The 17,622-nt window shown below is 41.9% G+C and overlaps 4 protein-coding genes across 6 annotated transcripts; 2 read left to right on the plus strand and 2 right to left on the minus strand.

The window, feature by feature from the left end:
* Nucleotides 1-2,234: 2,234 nt before the first annotated feature.
* Nucleotides 2,235-3,066, minus strand: hist2h2l (histone 2, H2, like). Its single transcript, XM_083909792.1, has one exon. The coding sequence runs from the start codon at nt 3,015-3,017 to the stop codon at nt 2,637-2,639; it is 381 nt and encodes a 126-aa protein (XP_083765918.1). The 5' UTR covers nt 3,018-3,066; the 3' UTR covers nt 2,235-2,636.
* A 247-nt stretch (nt 3,067-3,313) lies between these two features.
* Nucleotides 3,314-4,217, plus strand: h2ax1 (H2A.X variant histone family member 1). Its single transcript, XM_083910619.1, has one exon. It carries the CDS (start codon nt 3,357-3,359, stop codon nt 3,741-3,743), a length of 387 nt encoding a protein of 128 aa, XP_083766745.1. The 5' UTR covers nt 3,314-3,356; the 3' UTR covers nt 3,744-4,217.
* Nucleotides 4,218-4,997: 780 nt separating this feature from the next.
* Nucleotides 4,998-9,259, minus strand: LOC310944434 (heat shock cognate 71 kDa protein). 3 transcript variants are annotated; one of them, XM_083910222.1, is made up of 10 exons: nt 9,202-9,259; nt 8,184-8,410; nt 7,903-8,114; nt 7,633-7,838; nt 7,339-7,491; nt 6,712-7,267; nt 6,441-6,643; nt 6,154-6,352; nt 5,859-6,091; nt 4,998-5,730 (listed from the first exon to the last, which is right to left on the minus strand). In XM_083910222.1, exons 3-10 carry the CDS (start codon nt 8,105-8,107, stop codon nt 5,503-5,505), a joined length of 1,983 nt encoding a protein of 660 aa, XP_083766348.1. In that variant the 5' UTR covers nt 8,108-8,114; nt 8,184-8,410; nt 9,202-9,259; the 3' UTR covers nt 4,998-5,502. The 3 variants fall into 3 exon arrangements, with proteins under 3 accessions (XP_083766348.1, XP_083766350.1, XP_083766349.1); XM_083910224.1 differs by having other exon boundaries at nt 7,903-8,109; nt 8,184-8,286; nt 9,202-9,256; XM_083910223.1 differs by having other exon boundaries at nt 8,184-8,286; nt 9,202-9,256.
* A 1,491-nt stretch (nt 9,260-10,750) lies between these two features.
* On the plus strand, nt 10,751-17,071 carry crtam (cytotoxic and regulatory T cell molecule; the record flags this gene model as incomplete). The annotated part of the gene is made up of 10 exons (XM_083910528.1): nt 10,751-10,796; nt 12,660-12,800; nt 12,895-13,047; nt 13,139-13,258; nt 13,373-13,531; nt 13,814-14,080; nt 15,387-15,455; nt 15,545-15,694; nt 16,100-16,186; nt 16,914-17,071. The coding sequence occupies 10 exons, from the start codon at nt 10,751-10,753 to the stop codon at nt 17,069-17,071; spliced, it is 1,350 nt and encodes a 449-aa protein (XP_083766654.1).
* Between the last annotated feature and the right edge of the window lie 551 nt (nt 17,072-17,622).

A 17,622-nucleotide genomic window follows, 5' to 3' on the forward strand; every position in this document is an offset into this window, starting at 1 on the left:
CTTGTGGAAACACACAATCACAGGCACAAAATAGCATCTAACAGATAAAAAAAAACAAGCACAAAGTGATGTTGAGGATTGAAAATGTGAACTAGAGTTGTTGTCTTACCTTGTGTTGATGTTCTCCCTCCACTTTTTTTCTAAGTACGACGAGTGTGTGCGTGTGCATGTGTGTGAGCTCCGTCCTCCATGGCCCACATTTATACTGGCCTCCTTTCAAGGAGATGATGATGATGATGATGATGATGATGATGATGGGAGAAGCCCACAGAGAAGATGGGGAAGAGCAATACAAGGCACAAGCAGATCATCTGTCACGCACGCAACAATAGGAGGGGATGGTGTTTTTTTGTTTTTTTGGTCTTTGGTGGTAAACAAAGTTAAGTGTCTATAAATTGAACATGTCATCTTTAGTGACAATGACCTCATGTGCTAAATCGCTTCCCACATATCCAGTCAGGAAAATTCAACGAAATTAAAAACGAGAAGAAACCCCCCACGAAACAAAAGAGACAGAAGACGTTAATATCTGGCTAATAATACCTTGTTTTTATCCAATAATGGCTCCTAAAATGGGCCATTTTGTGAACTCTTGTCAGTCTTATACCGTGTTTTGACACTAATTTTGCCAGCGGCGGTCAGTCTTTGTCTGGGAAATGAGGGCTCCTGCCCATCATCTCGGAGCAGGAGAGGAGGACACACCCTGTCAAACAAAACCTCCTACAACTGTCACCTGAACCACAGAAAAAACCCTTAAGATCCCCCCTGCAGGAACCCTGAAGCTAGCCCCTGGAAAACAATGGAGGGGAGATGATCTTACGCAGAGCTTAGCGTTGAGTAGTCGTTGGAGTCGTGCGTTTTCCCCCGTTCAGCAGCCATTGGTGCGTCCGAGTGGGTCAGTCACTGAATCCTCGTGACAAACGCTAAAGGGGACATGATGTTTACTCAAGTCCGTGTTTCTCTGGACACCGTCCATGAAAAATGTACATGTCTTGGACTTTTGAATTTGAACTGTTTTCCCAGGATCTCCAACCCTACCTTTAATAAGCCAACCATGGCTGATTAATACGACCTGCTGAAGTTCAAACTGAGAATCAAAACAAGGAAGATGTGTGGTTTAAGTGGCTTTGTATGCAACTTGTTGGTACCAGATTTTCATGCACAGACTCTGTAGGGTTAACAGAGAATAGTCTGAGCGGCGGTGCTTTGGGCAAAGATGCTTTTATTTATGCCAGCGGTCAGAGGAGAATAACTAGCCTGGTCTAAGAAGTAACTCAAATAACCACTTGTTACAGCCAAGGTTTGCAGGAAACCGTCTCTGAACGTGCAACCTATTGAACCTTGAAGCAGCAGAAGACCACACACTTATTGCTAGTGGCCAGAGAGAGTATATATAGGCTTTTATTTATACTTATTTGATATACACGCAGTCCAAAAACATGCCGAGGTTAAGTGGACGCTCTAAATTGTGGTCGTAGGTGTGAATGTGAGTGTTGTTGTTTCACCATATGTCACGCTCCACGTGACCCTTATGTGGAGGATAAAGCACTAAAGAATGCATTATATCCTCTCAGATCTTTGTATTTCTGTCACATACTGACAATTTCATTGTCTCTGGAAAGGCGACGTTGTTGCCACGAGACATACAAGTGCGTGCAAGACTTTGAACTTGAACATCATCTTCCCGGAGGTTCTGTTTCCCCCGTAAAACTTCTTTTGATTCCCGTGTCCTCATTACCTCGGGGCACGGTTCGCAGGTGACTGAAGCCGCTTCGGTAACTGGACCCGTCTCCAAGCGTCACATGGATTCCTCTTCTTGCCTTTTGTCGACTGTGATGTGCTGCGCGTCGATTAAAGTCGGGCCGTGTGAGCGAGCACGTGGGTGACTTTAAATCGCCCATACGGAAGATCTACTGAATCCAATTAACAATAGTGGAAATTGAACACTGTCTCATCATGCATCATGAAAACGTGGCTGAGCATCCCTGAAAGTCACATGATTTTTATGAATGGCACCTTTTAAACCCAACATCTAATGTACAAACACACAATAATGTACTTGTACTCTGACATATTCAAGTGATTTCAGTGCAGTTTTGTTTTGATGCAGGTTAATATGTATGAGATGTAAGATAATGGTTTATGTTTAATTGAATTTCAGAGGGAAGCATCTAAAGAGCTTTATACGCTCACTTTATTAGGTACACCTGTTCAGCTGCTTGTTATGGATCAACCCAGTGCATTCCCTAATGATAATATGACCCAAGTGACAATTAGACCCACATCACTCACTGGTGGTTAAGTTTATTTCCAATGTTTGTCATCAAAGTGACATCAGGTCATCTAATAAGGTGCATTATTATGGTGCAAAAACAAAATCAAAACATTGATCAGAGTTTAAAAAGCACCGATTGGTTTTTACATTCAAATCATTCTGTAACTCTTTAAAAAATGTTGACTCAGCTCAGAAAAAACACAGACACTGTTTGTTTGTTTTTTTAAACAAAATGGCAGACAGACTACAACAGTCCCAGTATATTCGGTGCAAGGCCTGGGTTAATTTGGCATTCGCGCTCTCTCTTTGAAGACAGCCATGGTGCAAAACATCACAGACCATCTCTCTCCTGTCGACACTCTTATTTCGAGCTCGTGTACTTGGTCACGGCCTTGGTTCCCTCGGACACGGCGTGCTTGGCCAGCTCGCCGGGCAGCAGCAGGCGCACGGCGGTCTGTATCTCCCTGGAGGTGATGGTGGAGCGCTTGTTGTAGTGCGCCAGGCGCGACGCCTCCCCGGCGATGCGCTCGAAGATGTCGTTGACGAACGAGTTCATGATGCCCATGGCCTTGGAGGAGATGCCCGTGTCTGGGTGCACCTGCTTCAGCACTTTGTACACATAGATGGCGTAGCTCTCCTTCCTGGTCTTGCGGCGCTTCTTGTCTCCCTTCTTCTGGGTTTTGGTCACAGCTTTTTTGGAGCCCTTTTTGGGCGCAGGGGCTGATTTTGCAGGATCAGGCATTTCTCTTCTCCCCCCTGTGCAGGTGTCAGTGACAAGTAAGGCAGCGAAACAGCTGAGAGGACGCCGCCCCATTGCTTATTCTCGTATTTATAACGTGGCTCTGCAAATAAGTGTGCGCCATTGCTTTCCCGCGATTGGTGCGTCCTCCGCCGGAGAATGCGCATTAACGCAGGACGCGCTGTGCCATTGGTTCGTGCGTCTCAGATTCGATCGACCAACCAGAAACGCGCAGGCGGTTTATATAGTTTCACCCTCCTCTGTCATTACGTAGACGTCCTTCTCTGCGTCATCTTTGTTATTCTCCAGCAGAGACTTGCACACGCTAATCACATCACCATCATGTCTGGCCGAGGGAAAACCGGAGGCAAGGCGAGAGCAAAGGCCAAGTCTCGCTCCTCTCGTGCCGGACTCCAGTTCCCCGTGGGTCGAGTCCACAGGCTACTGCGCAAGGGCAATTATGCGGAGCGCGTCGGCGCCGGAGCTCCAGTCTATCTGGCGGCTGTGCTGGAGTATCTAACCGCTGAGATCCTGGAGCTGGCAGGCAACGCAGCCAGGGACAACAAGAAGACCAGGATCATACCTCGGCATCTCCAGCTGGCCGTGCGTAACGACGAGGAACTCAACAAGCTGCTGGGGGGAGTGACCATCGCTCAGGGCGGCGTGTTGCCCAACATCCAGGCTGTGCTGCTGCCGAAGAAGACGGAGAAACCTGCTAAGAGCAAGTAACCGGTGTTCCCGTGTTCACTCGGGACAAGCTCAGGCTCCGCTCGGTGCCACTTTTTTCATACCAGTGTTTTTCTGTTTCGTTTTTGGATAAACCTTTGTAAACATGGGGGCGAGTGTCAGGTTGAAATCACACTCGCTTCCCCATCGGGACTCTTCATAGACTCTTCTGTTGTTGTTTTTGTGTGGAAAATGGAGGCGCGCTCGCTCTCTGGAGGCTGGGGAGGAAGAAGTCTAAGAAGGCCGCGGAGACAAACCTGTTCTTATTATGGACCAATTCTGGAGGGGAGGGGGACGCGGGTGTTTTTATTTTCGCAATGCTGCTACAAAAAAGAACGTGCACATTTTTGTTTGTGTTCATGTCATGTTTCAATAAATGTCCCCGCAGCCTTTTGGCACAGGGCGAATTAATTTAGTCTGGCATTTTTTTTGTTTTCATCCGGGAACTTGTACAGGGCGCATGAACGCTCCTGCAGCCGTTTACCCTGCTACAGTTAAACACCAAGGTCTTTATTTAGATTTAGTCACTTTGCACCAGTTTGGAAACTGTTCTGGTTCATAATGTGTGAAACTCATCAGTGCTGCAGCTGATGTGGAAGCACAATGCCTCGTTTTTGCATCTTGTTCCTATTTATAGTAATGCAATTTAATGATTTGTAACCAAAATATCCAATTTGTTTATGCTCCTGCAACCTCTACCTATCTTAAGTGGATGTATTAGTAGCTGTCTTCATATTTTCATCACAGCTGATTCCAGGAGCTTTTGAAAGCTCTAGAATGAAAACATGCAAATTATAAAAGCTATTTATACTTCTGAAAGGACTGTGCTCATGGGGAGGTCAGAGTGCAGGGACGGTGAGGGATCACTGCAGCGAAATAATTCACTCTTTAAGTTATGTCGCCGTACAGTTGCACTTCGCTGATTTGTACTGCATAAAAGCCTTTTATCGACTTAATAACATAGCAGCTATAAGAAGACCTGAGTATTGTTGTTTTTAGGTGATGCACCTGGCATTTTGACATGATTACAGCTGATAAGCATTGGCTAATGCTTCTGTCAGACCCTTAAAATTATTGAAGGGTCTTATTTAACCTTTAATTAGATCATTTGTCACATACGTTTTCACACAATAAGTCTGAGTATTTGTTTGTTAATGGAAAACTAACTGTAAGGTGTAAAACACATGGCCATCTATTAATAACTTGCTACTCGTACAAGCCGTTTAAAAACAGATCAGGAGCCTCGATAATGACAAATAATGTGTCAAAAGTAAAGACAACTTTAATGACTTTTCCACTTTGATGAATTAAAATATGACAGTTGCAAACTTATTAAGTATCTGATCATTTCCAATCCAAAGAGAAAGGTTGTCTAAACATGGTAATAAGGTCAGACATAATAATCGATTGTGTACATGTTCGTACTTTCAGATATTAAGTCAATCATTATTACAACCAACATTAATGCAAAATAATTAATGTGAATTCCCACATTCAATGATCCTCATAATAACTGAAGATGTGCATAATCCAATCCAGTTTATTCCTAAAGCACATTTAGCCAAAGTGCTGTATGGTAATAATGCAAACGGCACATTCAAAGAAAGAGAATAAATAACACAAGGTGCATGCATTAGTCATTATTTATGACTTTTCATGACGCACAGAATGCAATTAACTAATGACTTTACACTGGCAATATTTATGCTTTTTCTTCTTTTTTTTTTTAAATTCAGTATGCAAAAAAAATGCAGACACTCGATTAATCAACTTCCTCAATGGTTGGACCAGTGGATCCAGTGGATCGTGTGCCAGTAGAAGCACCTCCTCCTCCTCCTCCTCCGCCTCCTCCTCCAGGGAAGCCACCTGGCATGCCGCCGGGCATCCCACCAGGTATTCCTCCAGTGCTCTGGTACAACTTGGTGATGATGGGGTTGCACAACTTTTCCAACTCCTGTTGTTCATGTTCATATTCCTCCTTCTCTGCAGTCTAAGTACAAACACACAATTCAGCAGGAAATCACATGCTCAGTTGAGCTTAAGCTCCTGTGAATGTCCACAGCGATTGTTATTGGTTTCAGGAAAACACCGCCTTAACTGATTTGCATCAACCCTCACCTGGTTCTTGTCGAGCCAGCCGATGACCTCGTTGCACTTGTTTGAGATCGTCTGCTTGTCGTCATCGCTGATCTTGCCGGCCAGCTTCTCATCCTCCACCGTGGACTTCATGTTGAACGCGTACGACTCCAGGCCGTTCTTCGCGGACACCTTGTCGCGCTGCAGGTCGTCCTCTGCCTTGTATTGCTCTGCTTCCTGGACCATGCGTTCGATGTCGTCCTTGCTGAGACGACCTGGCACAAAACAAGATTATAATTTAATTATAGTTATTAGAGTTATTTTCTCATTTTTATACCTTTGTCATTGGTGATAGTGATCTTGTTCTCCTTCCCAGTGCTCTTGTCAGCAGCAGAAACATTCATGATGCCGTTAGCATCAATATCGAATGTCACCTCAATCTGAGGAACACCACGAGGAGCAGGAGGGATTCCGGTCAGCTCAAACTTGCCCAGCAAGTTGTTATCCTTGGTCATAGCACGTTCACCCTCATAAACCTGTTGGGTGTGAGAAGTGTTAGCAGGCAATGATCAAACTATGCTATTCAGATGAAAGTCTCAATCCCCCATCTATCGGCAGCCTCACCTGGATGAGTACACCGGGCTGGTTGTCAGAGTAGGTGGTGAAGGTCTGGGTCTGCTTTGTTGGAATGGTTGTGTTACGTTTGATCAGGACAGTCATGACACCTCCAGCGGTCTCAATACCCAGGGAGAGAGGGGTGACGTCTAGAAGCAGCAGATCCTGAACATTCTCAGACTTGTCACCGCACAAGATGGCGGCCTGGACAGCTGTAAGTAAAGTTGAAGGGATTAGTCATAAGTTAGGGGGTGTGCTTCATCAAAAACAAATTACTTACCAGCTCCATAGGCGACAGCTTCATCTGGATTGATGCTCTTGTTGAGTTCCTTTCCATTGAAGAAGTCCTGGAGAAGCTTTTGGATCTTGGGGATACGAGTGGAGCCACCGACCAGCACAATGTCATGAATCTGTGCCTTATCCATCTTAGCGTCACGGAGGGACTTCTCCACAGGGTCCAAGGTACCACGGAAGAGGTCAGCGTTGAGCTCCTCAAAGCGAGCCCTGGTGATGGAGGTGTAGAAGTCAACTCCCTCATACAGGGAGTCGATTTCAATGCTGGCCTGGGTGCTGGAAGACAGTGTGCGCTTTGCTCTTTCACAAGCTGTGCGCAGACGACGGACAGCTCTCTTGTTGTCGCTGATGTCCTTCTTGTACTTGCGCTTGAATTCTGCGATGAAGTGGTTCACCATGCGGTTGTCAAAGTCTTCACCACCAAGATGAGTATCTCCAGCGGTGGATTTGACCTCAAAGATGCCATCCTCGATGGTCAGGATTGACACATCGAAGGTTCCACCACCAAGATCAAAGATGAGGACGTTCCTCTCTGCACCAACCTGGGAAAAACAAGTGTGAGTTAGTATAGGTGGACATGAATAATTGTACATTTACTATCTTACATTATTACCTTCTTGTCCAAACCATAGGCAATAGCAGCTGCGGTGGGCTCATTAATGATTCTCAAGACATTCAGACCAGAGATTGTTCCAGCGTCTTTGGTCGCTTGGCGCTGAGAGTCATTAAAGTAAGCAGGTACTGTAATAACGGCATTTGACACAGCCTGAAAAAAAAACAAATAAGTGTGATGGCAACAAGTCAAGAAAAGCTAACAACAGCTAAAGGCCAAGAGAAAGAGAACTTCAGCGCATGTCTGAACAACATCTCTGTAAATCAACTGTACGCCACTTTATTGTGGACTCACCTTCCCGAGGTAGGCTTCAGCAATCTCCTTCATCTTCGTCAGCACCATGGAAGAGACCTCCTCTGGGTAGAAGGTTTTGGTTTCACCTTTGTATTCAACCTCCACTTTGGGGCGTCCGCTATCATTGATGATATCGAACGGCCAATGCTTCATGTCAGACTGAACCACGGGATCCTCGAATCGTCTGCCAATCAGACGCTTGGCGTCTGTAATCAAACAAAAATGTAAACTCCAAACCCTAACTAAAAACTGTTGTTTTCATGATCTTACCAAAGACTGTGTTGGTGGGGTTCATGGCAACCTGATTCTTGGCTGCATCTCCAATCAGCCTCTCTGTGTCGGTGAAGGCCACGTAGCTGGGTGTGGTCCTGTTGCCCTGGTCGTTGGCGATGATCTCAACTTTGCCATGCTGGAACACTCCAACACAGGAGTATGTGGTCCCAAGATCGATGCCAACGGCTAATCCTTTGGACATGGCTGCTCTGGAAGAGTGGAAACAAGTCACTTTATATCTTATTCCAGGAGGGGGCAGTAACACTCAATTCATCTACCTTATGTCAGTGGGTGCCTCCTTCTTCTTCTAATAATAATAATTTGTGACAGGCTGTGCACTGAGAGGTGAAATGCTGCCCTCTGCAGTTCAAAGTCATTTCGCTGTAGGAATCAGGAATTAGTAATGTTTCATTCCTGTGTTTTGCTTGTCTTTGATGACTCAAGCCAAGCCATCGACTGACTCAGCATCCACACAGTGACACATCAAAGAAACCCGGAGACGTCCCTTGAATAAACAGAATTTTCTCAGAATTTTAATAAATACACAAGTCTTAATATCCAATCCACAACAATTACAAACATGCATTTTTATGCATTTTATAATTTAATAAACAGGACATTAGTAAATTTTTCTACAGTGTGATTTAGAACGATCTATACATGTTCCCCCATATTTACAGGCAGTAAATGATGTATGGCGTCATAACAATGCAATATAGAACTCGAACAGGTCTTTAGTCTTGTATAGTATTGATTTTTACAGTACAATCTAACATCATTTGTGTGCAATTTAATAGTAAAACCCCAAGAAATGTAGTTTCTATTTAGACATAATTTATGCCATAATTGCCTTTTTTAAGCCATCTGTAGTCCATGGAAATAGAGTATATTCTGAATAGAGGACAAAGAGACTATAGGGTAAAAGTTGTGTCATTTACACTTGTTTGCATTTTCTTGTGCAGGACTACGTCTGCCTCCACACCACAGTGGATTCTGCAGCATCATAACAGGAGTTCCATGAAACCATGAGAGGGCGACACTTCCCCTTACAGCTGAGACAGTAGGTTGAAGTTTCTCTGATGCACTATATCCACATCCATGCATTCATGCACCAATCGTTTTGATTGATAGGTGTAATTTCATTACAGCTTATGCCTCTCATAGCTGCAGACATCATTAAAAACAGCTTAGTGTGGCAGAAATGAAATGAAAATAAACCCGTATGATGACATTTGGCTGTAGCACAACTACAACTTTTCAGGAGTAGAAGCCCAGAGAAAAACATTTATGTCCTACCTGGATGGAGCTGTGGTTTCAGACTGTTGCAGTGACTCTCCTCCACCAGATCAACAAACACACAGGCAGAAGATTCCAGCATCACTGGTGTATAAAGCCTCCCACGAGCCAATCAGCTCGCAGAACTCTCAGCTTCCAGTACATTCTGGCTCGTTCCATTTGAGCCTTCTGTCCTCTGATTGACTAAAACCAGAGATGCTGTTGAATAAAAAAATTATATATATAAGAGAGAGAGAAAAATAAGAGGAAAGTTCCAGGGATTTTCCTCACAGGTTTCAGTGTAGAAGTAGGGAAGTGATCATCAAACTAACCTCGAGAGGAGAGGTGTCAAACTTGTGGTTTGAGGCCCATATGTGGCCTTCCAATCCATTTCCTGTGGCCCACCCTTGAATATCAAGTTATCAATTATTATTATTTTGATGATTAATTTTTATTGTGAACTCAAACACTTTTATTTTGAAATTTTGCTCCTGAATAGTTGCATTTTCCCCCCCCCAAATGTTTTTTTTTTTCCACTTGACCAGGCCCCGACTGGCCAGACTACTCATTGGCCCCAAAATCGTCATCATATTTATTATGGTGTGATCACGGTCTAATCATCACGCCAACGCGCATTAGGTGTCGACATCTGTGCCACAAATAAATCGTTATACAAACGAATTTAAGGTGTTTTTTCTTTCCGCTATTTAATCAGCATCAGTCACTCTTCAAACCACGGTGGGACCTACTACTAATTCTGTCTACTAATCTATTTATGGTAATTGTCGGTGTGAGGTTGCAGCTGCAGTACTGCATCATATTTCAGTCTTTTTGGGTATAGTAAATGTATCTTAAAACTCATTTATTGTCTGTTTTGTAGGTCTTTAAGGTCGTATTTTTCTTTATTTTATTAATCTCTGCTGCTCCAGCTGTTGTTCTATTTAAAGTGCTTTATAAACAATGTGGAAGATAAGTGTGAGTAACTTATTAATGTGGCATGTTTCAGGGTTTAAGGACGATATTCAGTCAAATCTAAAGCGTCAGAGATGGAGAGGTGGGGCCAATACATGTTTACTGTAACAGACATGAATCAAAACTAAATTAAATGACATTACTTCAACATTATTGTCCCATTTTACAGATCCTCGCTTTCAATGTAAATGTCCTGCTCGTGGTGCTAGATGAAGAATGTATGGATTGTTCTGTTTGTGGATGTTAAGCAAAACTCAGGGGGTCTTCATTAAAAACCCTTTTTATTTACTGTCCAATCCAGTCCAACTTTCTTCATAAAGTGATTTAAAGCAACCACAAAGGATCAAAGTACTGTAGAATTCATAAAAGGCACAAAAGGACTAAAGGATAAAATCAACTACAAATAAAGGAATAACTGACATGACATGAAGTTTGACCTTTTACTTTCACTGTACGGGTTTTACATGAGAATCCCTAAATAAAATAAACGAGTGGAAACCACACAGCGGTGATGTCACGGAAGGCCCCCTCTGCCACAGTACAAATACAATCAAGTGTTGAGGAAGCGTATCAGTGTGACCGTTAGTGAGTGAGCGAGATGGAAGTGAAGCTGTTTCTCACTGTTTTCATGCTCCTCGTACGGGGTGAGTAACTTACTTTCGCTTTGATTCTTTTTGTGATGAAAAGCTCAGATTAGACTTGATGGAATGACTTTGCTTTTGACTTGTTCATACGTGTAATCGCAGTAAACAACAAACACTTGTCTGGGCAAATATTCATAAGAAATATGCACGAAAACCTCAGTTTGATTAGTTCTCAGTTGTTCTTCTTTTGCTCCTACTCTACACTAATTTATGGATTTTACACAACTTGTTATTGATGTTAAGCGCATGCCGTGAACCTTGTGTTGTCTTTTTTTAATCTTTTAATTGTGGTTTTTGGGGCAGGCTTATCTAAGTTTTAGTGTCTCATGTGGAAGAGCGGTGCTCAAACTTTGTTTATGCCACGTACCACCTGAGAAAATATCACCAACGTTAAAATACAGTGGCGTTAATAAGCCGAGCAAAGTCAATATATGTCTCACACTAGTAAAGTGACATTAGATTAAAGATGGAGCGGACGCTAAGGTGACTCTAATTATGATTGTTTAATTTACTATCATTGTTTTTTGTTGTTATTTGTTTCATTCTCTATGCAATTTAGTCAAAATACCACCAGAAGAAGCCTTGCGTACCACTGTTGGTACACGTACCACAGTTTGTGAACCAAGGTTTTTTTCTGTTTTCCTTTTTATTATGCTTTTGTGTGGAAAGTGGGTTTTTAAAATTTTAAAATCAACATTTTCTGACCACATAATATGACATACATATATGACCTCATTTGTCAACTTTAGTATGGACTTAAACTCAGACGTTCGGTAACTACAATATATTATCTACAGTATTTAATTGAATTTGTTCCAGCTCGTGGTCAGTTTAACCCACACGTGAGAAAGGTCTTGACCCTTAGAGCCCACTGCCTTCTCCACTGGTGTCATCTCATGCCCACAGACACACAATGTTTTCCAGACACCTCGTCACAGGAAACAAACAAAACAACAAGCCCCCCTATCCGAGCAGCAGCCCACAGGCCAAGTTGATATTTTCTCTCACTGTGACATGACTTCCTGTCCTCTATAGAACTGCATTAGTTGTGGTACAAGGTTAGGTGGGGGTTGGGGGGGGGCTGCTTTTGCAGTTCACTTTTTCACACCCTCGTTTACACTCACACACTTTCACACTTTGTCACAGGCCTGGTGGAGAAGATGAGTCAAACACCTGTGAAAAGCTGTGTTCGGACCTCAACCTCTGTTTCAAGATACCTTATTTATTTATGCTATATCTCAATCAGTTTCAAATATCAATGTATGTTTTCTTTCGTGCTGGGTGAGCTTACGGCGGGAAACTCCGTCAAAGCTAACGCATTTCCATGACGACTGACCTGAAAAAGACGAGCGTGACGTCTTGTTTATGTGACTCCGGATATTTAAAATTAGTCTCTAAAGTAACGCTAAACTTTAGCGCTGCTCTTTCATGCGACTGCAGGCGCGCTAACGGCACTAAACAAGCTAATGCAGCTAACGGAGCTAACTGGTAAATGGTGCCTGCACTCCGGTGTTGCGGCACGTAAACATGAAGTAATGTGCGTCTTTTTCCGGTCAGCATTAACCTAGTGCCCAGCGCTAGTTTTCCTGGTAAACTGCCGTGGGAATAATACACAACTCCTTATATGGACATCCTGGGTGTGTGTGTTTATAGGTCACATACTCAGGCTTTAAAATTGTGTTATGATTCATTTTATGTCACATTTTTGTGACTGTGAACTTTTTCAGTACTTTTTTTGCTCAGCTGTGTTCATATAGTTGGTGAAAATGTCATCGGATTGCATAGGTTTGTTTCTGAAAAAGGGTTAAATGTGTTGGCTAGAATCTGTGATAACCTTCTGACCTCCTGTTTATCCGATTGCAGCTTCACTCTCGGTGTGGCAGCGTGAGACCGTGATGAAAGGTCGCACTCTCCACTTGCGCTGCCCCGTTGCTGCCGCTCACAAGAGCACGGTGGAGTGGAGGAACCCAAAAGGAAACATCATGTTCTTTAACCACCACAGAGGTGACGACGTCCTATTCATAACATCGACTAAATTGAGCTTTATTCTTCAGAATGACAAGAATGTCTAATGTTTCCTCTTTCTCTTGTTCTACAGCTTTAAAGAACAAGCGATACAGGATCGACAGACTGTCCGTGTCGAAGTTCTCCGTCAGTGTTTCCGACGTCACCTTCAAAGATGGAGGCAACTACACGTGTACTCAATACGGCGACACCACGGTCGAGAAGAAAGTGGAGGTGACCGTGTTAGGTAATGTCGTCGCAGTTACCGATCACGTTATTTCGAGGATGTTAACGTTTGAATGTTTTTGACGTCTTTGCTTTGGCGGTTCTTTTCAAAGGTTATCCTAAAGTGAGCAAAACAAAGCATGATGGACAGGAGGTGGTGAAATGCACCGCTGAGGGGAACCACCATCCTCCACAGATCTCCTGGCAACTGGACCATGGGCCTGAAATTCTGTGTGAGTTTTTATTCCCCTGAGCCAAAGGAATGAATTTTGTATTTTGTGGCTTTTGCTTTCATCTTCCTCTTTTTTTCACTCCCATTTACATCCAATATATCAAAATTCCCACAGCTTATGCCCAAGTCCATCGTGAAGAGGACAGATTCGTCTCCACAGATTTGATCCATCTTCAGTCGATCAGAAACAGAACGACTGTGACATGCCTCGTCCGTCACCCAGCTCTGCACTCACCTTCTCCTCTGATAGACTTTGTCAAAGTTGGACCACGGCGTGAGTACAAAATCAAGTATTTTAATCACTGTTATTGTAAAATTAGGATAAAATGAACTTCATAACACATCACTTAACAAAGGGAGATGATTGAGGAACTGTGTGTTCAGGGAAAGCACTGGAGAGATTTTCTTTTAGACTTTCTCCATGACACGGTCCACACCGCATGACTGTGACAGATATAAAAAAAACAATCTCGTTTTATTTCCTCTTTCTGTGTGTAGTAAATAATTTGGCTTCCTGTAATCACTTTGACTTAAAGGCCTTTTTTTTCTGTGACAGCAACAATACTCAACACCTTAACTACAACGGCCACGTCCATCGCTCATTATCAAGGGTCAACACAGGTGCTGAGGGCGACATCGGCGACGGCGACGAGCAGCCACAGCTCCAGACTTGAAGATGCGACAACAGCGTCCCTCGCAACCACAGAAGACACGGCGAGCGAGTCTCCGTTGGAGAGCCCTGACACGATATCGGACAACCCCTCCAGCGAGGCGATCACAACGCCCACCACCACCAGGTTTCACTCGCATCTCAGCACAACTGGTGAGTGAAACTTGCTTTCACTCACATGTGATTTTCTTTTTGCGTGGGCTTTTTTTTAGGTTCTTTTATGCCAGAATAATCACATCATCCAGTCCAAGTGAAAGTCACATTGACACAGCAGTGCATACGTTACAATACCTGTGAATAAATAACACTTAATCGCTTTTAACTTATACTGTAGCTCCTATTTATTGCTCTAAAAATACACAATATAATCTATTTTTAACCCGTAAATTGCCGTGGGAATGATACACAACTCCTTATATGGACATCCTGGGTGTGTGCGTTTAAAGGTCACATATTCAGGCTTTAAAAAAATGTGTCTTAGACCGTTTTTCTTTCATTTTTAGGCGTTAAAACGACATTTTCAGTCCTTTTTTTGCTCAGGTGTGTTTATATGGTTGGTCAAAATGAAAATATAATGTCATCCTATTAAAAAAATAAATTAAAAAAGACACTATATTGCCTACTGTATATACTGTACTAGTAGTGGGAAAAAAACAGCCTAAATATATACTGTATTTATTATCCATTACAAACTGTCATCTTGCTGGGTGGAATTTTCTGATCACAAGTTTCACAGTGGAGTTTTTTTTAAACCCACACTGTAGTCGTGTTTCCTGTGACGGAAGTCTCACACTGTAGTGTGACACTGGGCCATGTGAGGTGTATTCATACACTCTGATCTGAGGAGGAGGAGGAGGAGGAGGGAACATATTGATATACAAAAATTATTATTAAATTAAATTAAATTTCCTTAAATTATCTCTTCAAATAATGCATTAGTTGTTTGGTCAATAAGATTTTCAGAACAAATATTGACAATATCCTCAGACTGTCCTTCAAAACCCAAAGAAACCAGAACATATTCACATTTAAGAAGCTAAAAAATTAAATCTGCACTTACCCTTGGCTTATATATATTTATATATTGTACTTTTTTTTTGGTATTTTCTTTATCTTTACTGTCTTGCTGCTGAAGCGATGTAAATTTAAGAACTATCTTATCTTATCTTATCTTTCACTTCAGGAGATAATTTACCCTTTTATTATTTTACTCTTTTACTTTCATGTTTTTATTGATTTTGTGTTTTATACCGTGTTGCTGTGCCTTTAACTCTCTAAATCCTTGAATAGTAAATCATGAAAATAAGATGTTGAATGTGTGTCCTTGGCAAACGTCTCTCCAATGCCATCTAGTGGCGATTCTGCACACCTACAATTCCACTGAGAGAACCAAAATGACTTAAAGCTCAGTAGAGTCTGTGTTAATAACTGTATGTTCCTTCTTTATGATTCCTTAAAGGCCGGACTTCTGTGTCTGAGACAACAGAGGACATTGTTTCCTACAACGGCACAGAGAAAAACACAACAGGTAAAAGATTATCTTGTCTCACACGTAGTAAAATAAATTTAAAAAAAGGTGTGATGAGCTTTAATAACGATCAATTTTTTTTTTTCCAGGAAGCATCGATGACCCACGTACACGAGCAGGAAGTGAGGGGAGTTCGTCGTTGCTGATTTTCTTGGTGACGTGCCTGATTTTCTGTCTTCTGGTGGTGGTCATATTCTTTGCCATCAAGCTGAGGAGAGCACACATCGTCTGGAGGAAAGGTGAGCAGATCACTGATACTGAAGCTGACGTCAGTGGGACCTTTAGTCAAGGCCTAGGGCCATAAATGTACACTCTTAGAAATAAAAGTGCTCAGTAGAACCATATAAGGTTCTTCGGCTTGTCCTCATAGGGGAACCCTTTAAACCTTTATTCAGGAATGGGGTTTTAAAGGGTTCTCTGGATCAAAATGGTTCTTACTGGAACCATTATTGTTACCAAGAACCCTTGAAAAACCCTTTCTTTCAGAAGCAAATGGTTCCAGGTAGAACCTCAGCCCTTGTTGAAGAACCCTTTTGGAACCCTTATTTCTAAGAGTGTATGCAGTGCTTCATGTATGTTCAAAAATGTCATATAATATGATATACTTTAATGTACTGTTGTTAAAACAGTCTATGTTGTTACAGAGAATGTGGAGTCTGATCCGTCAGAGGACAGCAGCAAATCAAAGTCAAGCCAGGAGGACAAGAACAGCAAAGGACAAAGACGAAAAGGTGCATTGATGACTCATAGTTTTTATATATGGTCGATATATTTTTAAATTATAGGAATATAGGACTTGGTTTTGTTAACTTCATGTAATGAATTGTTAACTCCACGTACAGAGGACCATACATTTTTTAACATAATAACAAATCTAGGTATCTTTAGGTATATTTACATATGTAAATAGTGTTGTTATTGAATTATTTGGTTTTATTTTTTAGTTGAAGATCGGCTCATTCAGTGCACATCTGTTCCAAGTCATTACGAACAGATGTATATGAGGTTAGAACCGGTTTAATGTCAAAACCGGTTCAATGGCATTAAACCGGTTTTGACATTAAACCGGTTTTAATGACTTTCAAAGCCAAAGTCACATTAATTGCAGCAGCAGCCATAGGGAAGATATGACGAAGCAGAATAGTTGAGGCCAATGAGAGATCCTGACTTTTCTTTCAACACTTGTTCAAACATAAGCATTCTTTGAAAACAGAGAACCACTTTAACTATGCAAACATATAACTGACTCACACTGGGAGGAAAGACGAGTTCTTTACTGAATTAATATTTAAAGAGGTAACAAAAAACTTCTGTGTCCCTATGTTTGGTCTTTCCAGCTTTTCAACAGACATTTGCTTCTGTTTCATGAACGAAACCGAGTCCTCCTCTTAATTCACATGACAAACTTCCTGTTTCTGCAACCGTTTCCTGACCAGTCTGTTTGGTCTACTCTCACAGAACTCTTCAACATAACAACAGCTTTTACACGGTACGTCTCCGAGGAAGCAGCAGTGACGCCGTCGAACCCAGACGCTGTGACACAAATGCACACTGTCGACATGGAGCAGACGTTTCAACCTCATCTTTCAAACAGCATAAAGGAGACAGAGCTATGAAACCCAGACAATAAATCATCACACAAAAATGTTTATAATTAAATATCTGTTGTGTCCTGTATATATGCTGTGTATGGTGTAAGAATAAATTATATTTTTTTTATAACTTGTTCAGAAAGATTTTGCTGCTTTCATTTATAATAGATCAATAGATCACTGTGAATTTGCCTTTCCATGCTCTAAAAATAGTACAGATTCATTTTTCGTTCAGCTTTTTTTGAGTTAAATCTTTTGATCAACTTCAGTCCTGATGAAAACTAGAAAATATTGAACAATTAACCCTTTAAATGCCAGTTTGAATGATCCAAATGGCATTTAAAGGGTTAAAATCCTCAATATTATTTTTAGTTTATGAGGTTTATACAGAAAAAAATACAGATTTTAGTGGACATTTTTGTCCTTAATGACTTAAGAGGCTGGTAAATTAAAAGTAAGCCTGATGGTTAATCAGATACAGTTATCTTAAATTAAGATAACATCGATTCTGTCAGTATAACTTTTCACATGTTTGCTGTAGTTTATAAATAAGTGAAACACCTGTTTAGAGATAT

The sequence above is a fragment of the Microchirus variegatus genome (assembly GCF_963457635.1).
Source record: "Microchirus variegatus genome assembly, chromosome: 2".
Taxonomy (NCBI): domain Eukaryota; kingdom Metazoa; phylum Chordata; class Actinopteri; order Pleuronectiformes; family Soleidae; genus Microchirus; species Microchirus variegatus.